Source organism: Taeniopygia guttata, chromosome 4, assembly GCF_048771995.1.
Source record: "Taeniopygia guttata chromosome 4, bTaeGut7.mat, whole genome shotgun sequence".
Classification (NCBI taxonomy): domain Eukaryota; kingdom Metazoa; phylum Chordata; class Aves; order Passeriformes; family Estrildidae; genus Taeniopygia; species Taeniopygia guttata.
The window spans coordinates 11,604,095-11,619,633 of NC_133028.1; the positions used below are offsets into that span (position 1 = coordinate 11,604,095).

At 46.6% G+C, this 15,539-nt stretch overlaps 2 protein-coding genes across 2 annotated transcripts; one reads left to right on the top strand and one right to left on the bottom strand.

Moving 5' to 3' along the window:
• The first annotated feature begins 475 nt into the window (after positions 1 to 475).
• Positions 476 to 6,618, top strand: GRPEL1 (GrpE like 1, mitochondrial). Its single transcript, NM_001245442.1, is given in 4 exon segments — positions 476 to 568; positions 1,436 to 1,604; positions 2,996 to 3,077; positions 5,546 to 6,618. Coding segments are annotated over 4 exon segments (669 nt in total). The 5' UTR covers positions 476 to 497; the 3' UTR covers positions 5,893 to 6,618.
• Positions 6,619 to 9,305: 2,687 nt separating this feature from the next.
• On the bottom strand, positions 9,306 to 14,339 carry TADA2B (transcriptional adaptor 2B). Its single transcript, XM_030270689.4, has 2 exons — positions 14,022 to 14,339; positions 9,306 to 12,806 (listed from the first exon to the last, which is right to left on the bottom strand). Exons 1-2 carry the CDS (start codon positions 14,289 to 14,291, stop codon positions 11,814 to 11,816), a joined length of 1,263 nt encoding a protein of 420 aa, XP_030126549.1. The 5' UTR covers positions 14,292 to 14,339; the 3' UTR covers positions 9,306 to 11,813.
• Between the last annotated feature and the right edge of the window lie 1,200 nt (positions 14,340 to 15,539).

Below are 15,539 nucleotides of genomic sequence, written 5' to 3' on the forward strand. Positions count from 1 at the left end.
ACATTATCCCATTTAATGAAAGCTCAAGATTTCATTAAATGAAAAGACTGTCCAGCAAGAGTATACACAGCAGTTATTGCGAGCGCGTGTGGGTGGAAACCTCTGTGCGGAGATGTGCGAATTGCTGACGGGTGCTACAGGGTGTCATTGGTAACGGGGCTATCCAGCAATTAAAATGAGGTAAAAATCTTCAAACTTTTCCAAGCACAGCTGGGACAGGGGCGATGCGGATCACGCGAGCGGCACCCACAGCACCACGACCCTCCCCGGCCCGCCACCAGGCAAAATGGCGGCCCCGCCCGCCGCGCGTCACGGTGGGGCGAGGCGCGCGCGTCCCTCTGGGCGCTCCGCCGCGCCCCGGAACAGCCGCGTGTTCGGCCGGGGCGGCGCGGCCGCGCTGCTGATTGGCTCCCAGCCGCGTCACTCCCGGCCCGCCCGCTCGCTGATTGGTGGGGCCGGGGGGGCGGGCGGAGCCGGCCGGCGGGCAGGAAGGCGCCATGGCGGCCGTGGCCCAGTGCGTGCGGGGTGCGCTGCGCCCGCGCCTCCCGCTGCTGAGCGTCGCGCTGAGGTGAGGGGGTCGCGCTGGGCTGAGGGGGTCGCGCCGCGCCGCTCGCCCGACACCGGGCATTGGGGCCGGGGCCGCGCTCACGCCGGACCGGGAGGAGAGCGGGGCTCGGTCCCACCGCGCTGGGGTCCCGAGCCCTGGGGAGCTCCGTCCGACAGCCGGGACGGGCCGGGGCCGCCCCCCGGCCGCCGCCGCTCCTCGCTGCGCTCCCGTCGCTCCTCGGTGCGCTCCCGTGCCCTTCTCCGGGAGAGCGGCCCGGCTGGGCCCGGCGCTGCGGGGAGCCTGGAGGCTGCAGGCCCGCGGGGGATACGAGCCCCGAGGGAGCGCGGCGCTGGTCCCGCAGCCCCGTCCGGGGTGGCTCGGCCTCGGCAGGCCGGGCAGGGATGGAGATCGCTGTTCGTGCCGCAGCCCCGCGCCTGCCGCCGTGCTTGCTGTGCTCGCTGTGCGCCGGGACAGGCGGCCCGGGGCAGCCGCTCCAGCGGCCGAGCGCTGGTCTGCGCCTGTGCTTTTAGAGAGGCTGTTGCCGGCGATTGCATCACGGAATTTGGTTCTTGCTAGAGCACAGGGCTAAAAACGCGTACTCACTCCCCTTTAAAGTTATGTGGCTTTAAACTGAATGTAGTTTACACTGCGCTTAAAAGCTGATATCTTGCATCATATTATTTACTGCTGCAGTTTAAATGGTCGGAGATCTGCTGCTTCTGACGGAGGGCTCTGCACGCAGTTTTCACAGGCTTAGAATTGTATGAATTCGTGCTTTGATGTGAGAATTTTGTGGATGCTATGCATCAAAGTGCCCTTTATCTCTAGAAAATGCTGCTATCTTACAAAATAAGCAACAGAATAATAATGTCCATCTTTTTGCCTTAGAACATCTCCACGACTGCTTTGTGCAGCAACACAGCAGAAAAATACTGGCCAGACCTTGGAAGAGGACCAGAGTCAGAGCCAAAATGAACAGAAGGTGGAACCCAGCTCTGCTGAAAAACTGCTAGCTGAAGAAAAGGCCAAACTGGAAGAACAACTAAAAGAAGTTACTGTAAGCGATTCCTGTATAAAATCCACAATTTGATAATTTCTTTGAACTTAAGAGTACATGTGCTACAAGATGTGGGATGCATCCCTGGTCCAAAATTAAGATCTTCATTTCTTTCCAGTTTCTGGATGGAATTGGACATCTTCCAGCTAGAAAAGTTGTTACTGATTTTCACATAGGTTTTGCTCAGTGGAGGAGTAATTTCTGGGAGCCATGGAAGGGTGTTACTGTGTCTCTGGTGTGTGCATTTGTGTGTGTTAACAGTAGACTTCATGGAAACAGGTGCTGACTTGCCAAAGGTCAGAGTTAATGGTGCTTAGCTTTTGTACAATAGTGTACTTAGGCCGTAGTTAGAAAGTTTCAAACCTTTTCTGTTGGAGAGCCCTTCAGACTCAAGGCTGAAGCGTCACATTCCTTCTGTGTGGCCTTGTGTATCTTGCTTTCTCTCCTGGGCACAACTCCAGCAGCTGAAGGATGCCCTGGGAGATGGGCATTTAGCTAAGATATTAATGAGTGCTTTATGTAAAATGTCTTTCTGATATTTGAGACTTCAAGAGGTAGCCCAGAACCTTCTATAGAACCAGCATCCGTGGTTCTTATGTGGATTGAGTTTGCTTTCTGTTGCCCTTCCCAAAGCTCTACAGGAAAAGTTTTAGATGTTATTTAATATTTTTGTTTGCTGTTGGTTGCTTAATGCAGCTCTTCAGGCAGCTTGTTGACTGTTTTTATTCTGTTTTGAGATTCTCCACTGGCATACAAAGCTCAAGCATATTCAGGGTGGAAGCCATTCAGGGTTTGTTGGTAAAGCACTCAGTGTGAATTTTTATTTTACTAATTTTATTATATTTCACATTGTAGTACATCTGCTGGTAAATGGCCACATTTCTAGGAATAGACCAAAACTTGGCCTAAACAACAGAGGAGTTAGGCTTCCTGGTTTGTAAGGGCTGAGAAAACTGGAAGGCACTCTGTGTTATGCATGGAGTGGGAAGAGATAGTTTGAAAGTCATGGCTGGGTTGACTCTGATTTTCTGTAGTGTCAGTGTACCTCATGTCTGATAAAGGATTTCTGGGAGCACATAGCAGAAAAAGCAGAAATACTGGATTAATAGAACGTTATGTATCTGTAGAATGAAATTTTTTTTCCAGCTAATCTGTTGAAAAGTATTAAGAGTTTGGAAAACCATCTGATTTCCTTTCCCTCATTTCTGACGTTGTGAAGTGAAGCAAGCTTTTCTCTTGGTAGGAGGGGTGGTGTGATAATTTCAGATTACCCTAAATGATAGATTTAGGGTATAAAACTGTTTAAAATGCTATTTATACTGAATATGCTGAATTATTGTCAGCTGCCTGACTAGGAGGAATAATTTCTGTTACTGATTTTTCTTCTTTAGGAGAAGTACAAGCGTGCCTTGGCAGATGCAGAAAACGTGAGGCAAAGAAGCCAGAAACTGGTAGAAGAGGCAAAGTTATACGGTCAGTGGAGGCTCCTCTGGTGTTTACTCAGTAAGACCCAGGAAATGCAAATCCTGGAAAAGTGGAGCTGACTGGCCTTGCAGTATTGACAATTTGTACTTCCCAGTGATTCTGACTACTTGCTTAAATAATGCATTTGAGGCAGAGAGGTTTGAACAGTTCCTCAACTTGCATCAGAATTGTGACCCTCTCCCTAGCCAAGGGCAAGACTTAAACTGCTTAAACTGCTGAAGTCAACAGCTGACATTTTCTCAAAATTTGGTATCTGGTTTCCTACAATGCATTCATAGATTTTTTTAGTAAGTTTGCAGCCTGAAGTTTGTCTTTTTCACGTATTTTGGTCTCAGATCTAACCAAGAACATGGAATATTGGTTCTGGTTTGGGTTTCTGGCTGTTTTTTTTTGTTCTGGTTTGGTTTTTATTGAGGGAGGGAGCTATTTAGTTTTTGGGGGCTTTTTTTGTGGGGTTGGTTGGTTTTTTGGGGTTGGTTGAGATTTTTTGTTTTGGTTTTTGGTTGGTTGGGAGTTTTGTAGTTTTGGGGGGTTTTGTTGTTTTTTGTTCTCAGTGTTTGTTTTGAATTTGGTTCTTTTTTGATTTGATTTTTCTGAGGTTTTTTAGTCTTTTACAGTTGAATAACTGTTCTGTTGAAGATGATACCTTTCAAATAAAAGTAATACCTCTGAATGATTGGATTATTTTAAGTGCTAGAAAAGCACAATCACTGGCTGTGAGAAGTGCTAGAAGCACATCTTCCTTCAAGAGCCAGGCTAGTAGCATCTGATTTAGCTTTTTGACATTTGCAACACAAATCTGTAAAACAGAAATTGTGTGTAAATGCTGCAGCAGAGTGCTGTTTTATCCTGGTGTTTGACTGCCGCTCTGCCTCAAAAAATGAGTTGCTCTTTTTCACTGCCCACCATACAGAGCTGTATAGTTTAATTCTCAGTATTCTAGTTCTAGTTTCTGAATACAGGGTCTTCAGTTAATGTGTACTGTAAGAAAAGTACATAGTACTCTTGCATTCTTTTTCATGGATGTTTGAGTGCTTCATCCTGAGGTTGACTTGCAGTAAGCATTGTTTCACTAATGTTCTGCTTACTGCAAAGGACTTGGAGTCATGTCTGAACTCAGAGTTGCTACAATAGAAATTAATTTATCTTGAAAACTAGATTACATGTAATCTGTATGTTTTATTCCTTGTGCATGACTGCTTGTTCTGTTGAAAAAAGAGAAACTCCTTTCTGAGACTTGCATAAATTCTGAGTTGCAGTCACAGATATTTGCAAATAGAACATACACAATAAAAAACTGAACCAAACCACCTTCTGAATAGTTTGGTTATTTGGTTTGATCCAGATAACTGGGCAGCTTATTTATCTATATTTAGTACAGTTCAGCCCCAACCACAGCTCTAGTTTTTAGTTTAAAACTGTGATGTTATTTTCAGATTTTTGGAACTATTTGGACAGTGTTAGTTACTATTCTGTAAAGAGCTTGAATCTCTACAGAGTTCTGCAGTTGTTAGAGAGAACTTCCTGACCCCCACAGATCTTGTAAGGTGCTTCTAAAGTTGTGGGGTTTTTTTGTTTAAACCAAAGATGTGGCCTCTGGTAATAGTCATATCACTTTTTGGTAAGGAAATTAAAAACCATACAGAATGTGAGCTAGAATTAAAAAGGCTAATGCCAGCTTAACCAAAAAAAAAAAAAAGGCCACAAAAAAAAAAACCAACCCAGTGCTGTTTGTCCTTTGCTTACCTCTATATAGAAATGTGTTAATGTATTGAACTGTTTTAATTTTTTCTCGATTGCTAATGCCGTAAGTGAGATTCATCCAGATTCTCTTAGTGTGAGCCAGAGAACAGCTTCAGGACAAGGACTGTGATTAATTTGGAAATTGCTCAGTATTTGCAATGCACAGCTGCCGATTTTGTAAAAAGAGGTTTGTAGTGGGAGAGAGAGGTGCAAGTTATTTTCATTCAAGGAAGAATCCTTGTTTATGTCTTGAAATCATCAGTCTGATTACATACTTTCTCTTCTGCAAATTTTTTTATGACATCAGATTAAACGGTAGGACTAGGGCAATGTAATGCTTTGAACGTTAGGTGACGAGAGAGACATGAGGAAACTACTTGAAGCCATCTGAAGGTTTCGGTAACTTTGGTAAGAATTCTGTTATTGTTAGGTCATTAGCCTAACTTAACTCTGATCTGAGTTGAAATCACTTTTTTTTCTCCATAGAAGTAGAGGAGATGGTGTGGATTTCAAGTTATCTGTAATAGTTCTTTATTATTATCCAAAACTGGAAAGGGTATTTTATTCCAAATGATTACAGTTTCACATACATTCTTAAAAGTCAAAGAGTGCAAATTATTGCTGTAGCTTTTGGGGTTGTGAGGTCGGGGGTTTTTAACATTTGTTTCCCTCAGTGGACTAATCCCATTCTCTTCTCCTCTATACATTTTCAGGGATCCAGAGCTTCTGTAAGGACTTACTAGAAGTTGCAGACATTTTGGAGAAAGCAACAGAAAGCGTACCGAAAGAAGAAATTAAAGATGAAAATCCTCACTTGAAGAGCTTGTACGAAGGTCTTGTCATGACAGAAATGCAGATTCAGAAAGTGTTTAAAAAGCATGGCCTGCTCAGACTGAACCCTGTCGGAGCCAAGTTCGATCCCTACGAGCACGAGGCGCTGTTCCACACGGCCGTGGAGGGGCAGGAGCCCGGCACCATCGCGCTGGTTTCCAAGATCGGCTACAAGCTGCACGGGCGCACGCTGCGGCCCGCCCTGGTGGGGGTTGTGAAGGACGCTTAGCTGCTCAAGCTGAGAGTTTCAAATGCCATACAACTATTAAACAGCTGGATGGTTTTCCTCTCACACCGTGCTTCCCTCGTTCCTCTGCCCCCTGAGAGGTTTAAATGAGTTGGTTGAGGTCTCCCAGTGAAAATGAAGTAACCGATGAAATTCTCCTGCTTAGTGGCCTTCCACATCACTGTTCCATAAGCTCTTCTTCAGTGTGAACTACGAGAGCCATTAAGCCCTCTAATGCTTTAGATTAGACAATGTTTTTTACAACTATTGCTCCTGAGACGGTGAATTAAATTGAAAAGAATGAGATGCTCACAAGAATGTTGCAATTTCAAGTTTATCACCGTGTGTAGATTGAAAATGCAGATAGCAGTTCAAACACTTCCTTTGGCTTTGTAAAATCTCACATTGCAGAAGTGGGTGATGTGGGTGATGTAGTACAAATAACCTACCTTCTGCAAGCACCCGTCAGCTTTTACACACTGATGTGATAAATGGCCTGTTTTGTCTATTCAAAAATAATCTCTCAACAAATGAAACTGAAACCCGTGTGAATTCTGAACTGTAAATAAATAGCAGTGGAGATTAGATATCTTTTGTAACTGTTCAACCTTTTTGTCCTGTACTAACATTGAATCAAGAAAACCATCTAATATTTGTATGGCATTGAAGAACCAATGGAATTTATCCTATCTCTGGATTTTTAATTTAATGTTATATAAATTGGTTTAAACAATTTTTATAGTCTTGTAACTTCCAGCTTTGCAATCAGTTTGTTATGCAAACTGTAGTTACAATCCTGATGAGAGCCAGAACACCCAAAGAAGTGAGTTGCTGAGAGTTTGGTATATGATTTCTTTTAGACTTACATAAATAACTGCATATAAGTGGCTCAAACGAAAGTGTGAACTTAGTTTCATTTTCTTTATTTCTTACATGTACTCAGCTTGGATATTAGGTTGCACCAGAACTTTTCTCCATGCAGCTCTTGCCATGTCTAACTCCACCTGCTGCTCCCAATCCTGCAGAATCAGGATAAAATACAGTACATGATTTGTCACCTGGATAGGAGTGGGTGGAACCTGGCAAATTACACAACTGACAAAGGATCTATCCTCTTGTATTCTGAAAGCTCACACTATTAACACACAGGACAGAATCTTCAAGTTAGGAAGTTACTAGGTCCTGTAAAAAGTAAGTACTTATGAATTTTTTACTACATTTCTGGTTATTGTGGATTAAGGAACTTCTTACCTTAAAGTCAGGTATTGATTATATTTTTTGTGGTTCAGATACAGAGTTGCCAGGAGCTTACTGAATGCTGGGCCTACTCATGGTGAGAGGTGATTACTCATTCCTAAAGACATTTTTCCCAATGCTAGGTTGTCATGGGAATTAAACAGTTAACCAGGAACAGCCTAAGTGCATAAAACAGGGTTAGTCATGTTAATCATATTTAAGGATTCATTCTTGATCGACCCTGTGAAAGAATGCTTCAACTGTGCAGAGGAAGGAGAGTAATTTTTTGATGTGTGAAGACAACTACAATGCCAGTTTTTTAAAACTAATCAAGTACAGGGGGAAAAATGCAAAGATCAAGTTTAAAAATAAATGGGGAGAAAAGGGGATTTCATATACTGAAGTTGAATTTGGAGGTATCTTTCCTCCCTCTGGGTTTAAGAGCACACTGTTGTTGTGTGAAGTAAGATTGAAGAAATGGCTTTGTTGCACTTTGATTGGGACCTGTTCTCATAACTGATGTCAAAAAAGGGACCAGGTTCTATTTTATATACCTTTAAAGAATTGTCATGCGTTATGTCCCCCCCAGTCCCTCTGGATCTAAACTAAATGTAATAATAATGTCCTTAGTACAGAAGTTTTTGTAATAGAGAGTTAAAACAAAGGGACACATTGTTCCCCAGCAGATGAAGATTTTGTTAATGAGCTTCCCAATGCTTCACACAAACTGTCATTTTTGGGCTACATCAGTTAATTTGGGGTCTTCTTAAACGCAAGCTCCTGTTAAATGTTCAGCACAAGAGTAATCTTTAAAGCTGGTAACTGAGTCTCATTTAAGTGGTTCCCCTTCCCTGGCTTACTCTTAGAAAGATTTGGCTGGGAGTGGGTCAGTATGGAGAGCTCCAGTCACCAGTGCACTCTGCCATAGCCCAGGAAGGAGCACTGAAGAAATCAAGGAACAGAGGAAAGTCTGGAATTTAAGCAGCCGACAAAGCTCTGACCTGTACTAGCTATCTCATACACCACATTTCCACCCATCACATTTAGCTACAATGCATCTCCAGTTATTACCACAAAGATTTAAGCCATTTTCCTCACTGCCCAAGCTACATTATTGTTAAATCAATTGTGGAAAGAAACTTTAATACAAGTTTATTTACCAATACACAATGCAAAAATCTAGTAAAATGCTGTGTGCACAACATCAGTTAGGCTTTGTGTGATTTCAGCACAGGCGTTTGTGTGTCTGGCACAGCTACAAATGTAAACTTCAAATGAATGCAACATTCCCTTTAAGGAAGAAAGAAGCTGATGAGCTGAACGTGCTCATGAAGTATCTTACTTCACAGTATTTCATGTGTCGTCACTTAGGAGTGACTGGGGCACAGGCAAAAACACTTTGTGAGAAGAGTAAACCAGAAGGTTCATGAAGCCTGTTCCAGTTGCAAAGGAATCGAATGCAGCGGCCACACAAGAGAATAACGGCAGAGTGCTTAGTCTGGGTGATTTCCAAGGCAGTTCTGGTCACAGACAAGTGCAAACCCACAAAGACTGTCCTCACTGCCTGCTGGGCCTGCCGTGAGCAGGGGCAGGAGGGGCTGGGGCCAGAACGCTGCAGCACACAGCACAGCCCTGCCCAGAGCACGGGATCACTATTTGCCACAGCTGAGTGTTGCTTTTTCACAGGCTTACATCAATGCTGTTAAGACAGATTCTATCATTAGTAATAACTTTAATTAAAAAAGGCAAGAGCATTCAGCATAGAAAACACCTTGTCATTAGCAACATGAAGGCTGCATTATTTGTACAGTACAGGAAGCACTTCCAGATCAACATAAAATACAAGTTGAAAGAGCTCTTTGCCATCTCAGCCCCTTTACCACAGAAGAGAAGCAGCATAGCTGTAATAAATTTCTGGATTAACATTAACTGCATCTCAATTTATAAGCAATCAAACAGAAAACCAGCAGCTCATAAAGGAATGCTTAGATTAAATCAGTTCCATGTGAAATATGGAACAGCAGCATCCTCTAGTGCAAGTCACCTTTAAAATTAAAAGCATAGCTGACAATGAGACACTGCTTCTAGGGAAGCCCGTTCCAAGGGACTAATATTTGCTAAAGCAAATATTTACCACCTTCAGTTAGCTTGCAAGTACAAAATAAATATTGATATCCATATTGCATACATTAAAAATACTTTTATTTTACATTCATTTTGATGTTCAATAAGTTACATCTAGCACCAAAGAAACGTTTTGGAGGGGTTGAGGAATTAAGAAACTACAAAGTGTAAATGCAGAATTCATTTCAACATTTAAATGACTCATTGGTGCCTAGATTTTTTCCTAAGTTATTGTTCAGATGGGCTTTATGCTATTGCTTCAGTTTAACTTAGATGTGCCAAAACAGTGTAGAAATGAGACAATTACACATTTGAGGGAAAAAAACCCCAGAAGAACCAAAACAAATCCCTTAAACTCCCAGCCACATGCAGAATTGAAGCTTCAAAACAGCATGTTATGGCAGTTAAGTAACAAGTGACAGGAAGAACCAAATTGCATAACTAGAATGCTGAAAAGAAATGCTGAGCTTCCTTCCCAGAGGAATAGGACAGAAAATAACCAAGGGTTTATACCTTATGAACTTGTGTGCTGCTTGTACATGCATATAGGAGAGAAGTGGTTATTAAAGCTACTCAGCACATTGCAGTTAGCTCCACTGCTGCCAAGAAGAGAGTTTTGTCTTGAGTATGCCACAACAAACCACTTACAGATAAGCCAAACAAAGTATTACATCCCAGAGGACATAGCCCTTACCTTTTTTGAAGGGATATAAGCTCAAAAGAAAAAGGCACTAGAGTTTTTGGTTTTTTTCCTTAGAAATGCTGGCTTTGTAATTGTACCCCTTTTATTCTAAACTCACTGGTAACACTAGTTTGGTAATGCTGGACATATTAAATGAAACCCAGTTCTGATCAGAATACCTCTGCCAAACTGCAGAATTAATACTGTTTTAAGATTTTGTGGTATCCTCACTGACTACAGCCCAAAGCATCAAAAGAAGATGACATTTCCAGATCTTGCACTCATATTGAGAACAGTCAGGTTCCAAGTTTGGTACACCAGCACTCTGGAAGACCTGCCCAGCCTTCCTCCAATCACAGCTTCCTGCTCCAGACACAACCAGCAGAGAGGCTCAGGCACAAGTAGCTGTGCCACCTTCCACGTGGCAACCATTTTTTAATTCATTTGGTTAAATATCAGCAGGATGAATTGGGCATAACAGTATTTTTCTAATCCTCCTTCAACATCTTTCCCTTAATCAATAGCTCTTACTAGAATAGTACTGTGGGTTGGGCATTTGTGTTTCCCACTGTGTTACATCCCAGCTGGTGCCCAGCTCCAGCAGCACTCCAGGCAGCAGCTGTCAGAGATCCCTGCCAAGGTGCACTGACTCTTCTGCCTGTCAGTAAGCTCAGACTCAATGTGCCTGGGCTGGTATGTTTCAAGGTATGTGCAATTAGAACCCTACAGTGGCTGGATTAAGCACTCCAAATTTAGGAGCGAGCACTTTGTGCATTTTGACCATATCTGCATCAATTGTTACTTTTGTTTTTAAAGACCAATCTCAGCAAGCACACCCCATTTGAGAATCTTGCTCCATTTCCATGACTTCCCAATGAAATTCAGGAGGCAGCTACACCTCCTCAGCCACTATGAGCTCAGCAGTTAAGATCCCAAAGGAGGAGGAGCAGGCTCCCCCACCAAGGACAAACAGTGATTTTGCTGCCTGAGGCTCTCAACTTCTGCCAAACACCTCAGTGCCTATTCTCCCAAATGCCACTTCTGGCCCAAATCAAGTACCTCCCTGTAGCTGACCCCTCCTCTGGAGCAGAGCACCACAGCTGCTGGGGATTCCTGACACTCCAGTACCAAGCAGGAAATGTCAACTCTTCAGAGGAATCTGTTTCAGGAAACTCAGGTCAAAACAATGCCCAGATCAACTGGGAGCTCTTCAAAAACCCCCCTCCACATCACAAGTCCCTGGAGGCAGCTCACCCACCACATTTCCTTCCTTCCTTCCACTCCCTGCCATGGCTCACCCCTGCTGTATTCCCTACAGGAACTCTAATCCCTGTGTCCCCACACCTCAGCTGTAGCTACTAAGGAGAAAGTTCCAAAAGCTTAGCAATGGTCACAAAAGTCCCTGCTCCCCTGCTCCTGAGCACAGGACTTTTGTAAGCTTCACTTTGCTGCCAGCATTATGCAAAAAAAAAAAAACCCAAACAAAACAAAGGGTGAAGAAAGTTTCCAGCAAATGAAACTATCTCCTACCTTCAAAGAAAAGCAAGGATTACACTGATATTCATTTATCCAATAGTACGGACTAAAGCAACTACTCTGGGACTACTGGACTTCAGTAAGTTCACATGAAAAAATCTGTTCTAAGAATGTACCAAAAGCAGTGAAATCCAATGTAGAAGTTTCACAATTAAGTATTTTCCATGATCCAAAGCAAAAGTCTATTTATACCACCATGGATCATGATGACTGTGGAGTTTATGTATTTGCTCTTTTGTGTTTTTAAGCGACATGGTTTCTGTATCTTTGGGGAGGGAAGGAAAAAATAACGGAGTCCTTGAGGCTGTAATGGGCCTCTGCTGTGTTTTTTCAGATCAGCTGAATTTCATGAAGCATCCCTGGATATCCAACCACTTTCTGTCAGAAAATTTAAAATCCTTTTCTTCAGTACCTTATCTAAGTAACTGGGAAGGCGACTCTTTGAAGGAATTCCTTGTCTTTTTTGGAGGTGGTCTTTAATGATGATAGTTTTTACAGTCACATAACGTGCAGGACTCAAGTTCAGAGAGCTGCAGAGCACCTTTTCCCTGTCTGATAAGAGTTCAAAGCCAGGCAGGTTTTCAATGGCAGCAAATTCACCTTCTTTACCCTCTTCCTTCCCTCTCTTGGAACTAGCTATGTTCTTGTTCTCCTTCCTCTTTTCCCGTTTGTGCCGGGCCGCCTCGTACTCTGCCGACTCCTCCATTTTGGTGATCCCATTTCGCCGATACCGCTGCAGCTCCCGAATCTTCGCTCGAAGTATCCTCTCCTTGTGCATGTTCTCAAAGAAGTCTTCAAACTCCTTACAAGACATGAACTGGTACAAAGGCCTCAGTTTTAGCCTCAACTCCTTCTCTTCTTTTGTGATTTTTCGTTTGGGAGCTTTCTCCTTGTCTTTTTTATCCTTCCCCAGGAAGGCCGGTACCAAATTATAATCTCGCGCGATGTTCTTCCGCCGCTGCCTCTCCTTGAGTTTCCTGACGTACATGTCCACGTGAGCTCTTTTCAGCTCGATTTCCACGTCGTCGTCGTCGTAGTTGACCGAGAGGCCGCTGATGAGCGTCTCGGCGTCCTGGTCGTACTCGATCTCGTAGTCGTCGCGGAGCGGCATGTACCCCAGCTGCTGCTGCTCCGCCACCGAGATGTCCAGCGGCGGCAGCGGCGTCGTCAGGCTGGGGGACAGCGGGCCGCCGCTGGGACACGTGTGGTCCGTCACCCTGTTGGGAATGGTGTCAGGGATGCAGGCCTTGCCCAGGTTGCCGTGGATATACATGCTCACGTAGTGCTCCATCACCTCCTGAGGTGTTCGGGATGCTCCCACGTGAGCAGCCATGTCCTCCTGAACAGAAAAAAGGGAGGAATGATAAAAAGATTCCCATTACATCTCCAGCATAATGAGCGCTCAGGAAACAGCATGAGTTTTTCCTTGCTCCTCAAAAGCCAACTCCCAGTAGCTAAACTTCTCTAGCAATACCAGCCACATTTCTATCAGATCTGCGATTCCAGCTCTGGATGAGTGTTTACAGTGCATGGAGGTAGGTAAGCCACGAAAACAGCACCACATGGTGATTCCTGAGCACCCATGGCACTCCCACAAAGCCAGCTCACCATAACCAGGAGCCTTCAAAGTCCCAGCACCAACAGCACTGTGTGGCTTGAGTTTTTGCTCGTTTATATCACATTACTGAGGAGCAACATAGAAATAAACAGTCTTTTCTGTAAGAGTAACCATTTTTATTCCTTTCTAGTTATTTAAGAACTAAGCAAGCTGCAATGATTGTACACATTAAGGTTTTGAAAAAGTCTTTATATTTAATGAAGTGAAACATAAGCAACAACAAATCAAATCAATCAAAAATGAATCAAATGGTCCAGCAGAGGGCAATGAGGATGACTGGGGGACTGGAGCGTCTCTCTTACAAGGACAGGCTGAGGGAGTTGGGCTTGTTCAGCCTCAAGAAGGGACAACTGAGAGGGGACATCACCAATGTCTATCAGTATCTCAAGGGAGGTAGCAAATGGACCAGGCTCTGCTCTGTGGTGCCATGCAATAGCACAAGAGGTAACAAGCAGAAGCTGATGCACAGAAGTGCCACATGTACATGAGGGACAGACGGCCCAGAGAGGCTGTGGAGTCTCCCTCACTGTTAATAGTCAAGAACCGTCTGGATGCAGCTGTGTGCAATGTGGGATGACCACCTGAGTCCTTTCCAACCTGGTCCGTTCTGTGACTGTGAGATGAAGCTTTCTCACTGCTGCTTTTTAAACCAAGCCTGGCTGTGCAGTGACACTGAAGGCAGCAGCCAGCCCGCAGCTGGGACACCCCGACGGCAGAGGCCGAGCCCGGCTAAGCGGCAGTGCAAGGTCTGTGACACGGACGCGCTGACGGGCGGCAAAGGCAGAACTTCACGCAGCGACAGGTCCGAGCTGCGGGGCGCTCCCCGGACCGCCCGGGCAGAGCGGGGCAGCCCCGGCTCCGCAGCGCAGGGCGCGCCCCGGGGCTGCTGTCAGAGGAGGAGGAGGAGGAGGATCGCCCCCGCCCCTCGGCCCTTACCCAGTTGCCGAAGCCGAACTGCTCGATGGCGTCCAGCAGCAGCTGCTCCTCGCGGCTGCTCCAGCCGCCCTCGGCCTCGGCGCCCCAGAGGGTGAAGCGGCCGCCGTCCACCAGCTGGTAGCCGTGCCATCGGCGGTGCGGGCCGATCTCGGCGCCCGCCGAGAAGCACTCGGGGCAGAGCTCGATGTCGGCGCACTCGGTGCAGCGGAAGCGCAGCGGGCTCACTTCAGCCAGGCAGTACACGCAGTACTTCTTCCCCAGTTCCGCCATCTTACCCCGCCCGCGCGCGCGCGCGGCCGCGCCCCCGCCGCCCGCGCCGCCAATGGCAGCGCGCTCGGGGGGCGGGGCCGCGGCCGGCACCGACCAATGGGGTCGGGGCTGGCGGGCGCGGGGGCTGTCACCGCGAGGGAACGGCTCCGATTGGCCGAGGCGGACTCGTCTGCCCTTGCCGCGGCCAATGGGAGCGGCCGCCCCGAGAGGAGCGGCCGCGCAGGGGCCGCCCGCCAGGGGGCGGGGCCGCGCTCGACAAGGGGGCGGGGCCGCGCTGGAGCAGGGGGCGGGGCCGCGCGGGTGCCCGGCAACGGGGGAAGCGGGGCCGGGCCGGGCCCGCCGGAGCGGGACACCCCAATGGAACCTGCCGGAGCCGGGACACCCCAATGGAAACTGCCGGAGCCGGGACAGCCCCAATGGAACCTGCCGGAGCCGGGACAGCCCAATGGAAACTGCCGGAGCCGGGACAGCCCCAATGGAACCTGCCGGAGCCGGGACACCCCAATGGAAACTGCCGGAGCCGGGACAGCCCCAATGGAAACTGCCGGAGCCCCGTCAGTGCCGGACAGCCCCAATGGAAACTGCCGGAGCCCCGCCGGAGCCGGACAGCCCCAATGGAACCTGCCGGAGCCGGGACAGCCCCAATGGAACCTGCCGGAGCCGGGACAGCCCCAATGGAACCTGCCGGAGCCGGGACAGCCCCAATAGAAACTGCCGGAGCCCCGTCAGTGCCGGACAGCCCCAGTGGAAGCACCCTGCCCCGGGCAGGCCAGCATTAAAGACATAAAGCGATTCTGCTTTTAGTTCTCTCGGCTCACGCAGAAAACATCAGGCTGAGGCGCGAAAGCTGTTGGAACCAGCGTGACTGCTCGGAGAGAAGAGCTCGACCATCCGTGATGAAATTCTCAAGCTCAAAAAGAACGTATGAAACGTATCGACCGATATTCTCAGTCACTTCATGGCAAAACTGGAGTTACTGGAAGCTGACAGCCAAGGCAGAAAGGCTGAACGGATGAGTGGGAAACGCGTCAGAGGAGAGCGATATGCTGACCAAAACAAAGGCAGCCAGAGAAACAACCTGAAAGCCCGAGGAGAAACCTGAAACTGCAGCAGGAACGTGGAGTGCTTGGAACTGAGACACCGCTTCAGGACTTCGAGGAAAAATACAGCAGAGCTGCTGAGCCAGCAGCTGGAAATGCAGAAATGTCACTATGCTAGGTCGCTTTAGGGGAGTTCAGATAAAAAGCC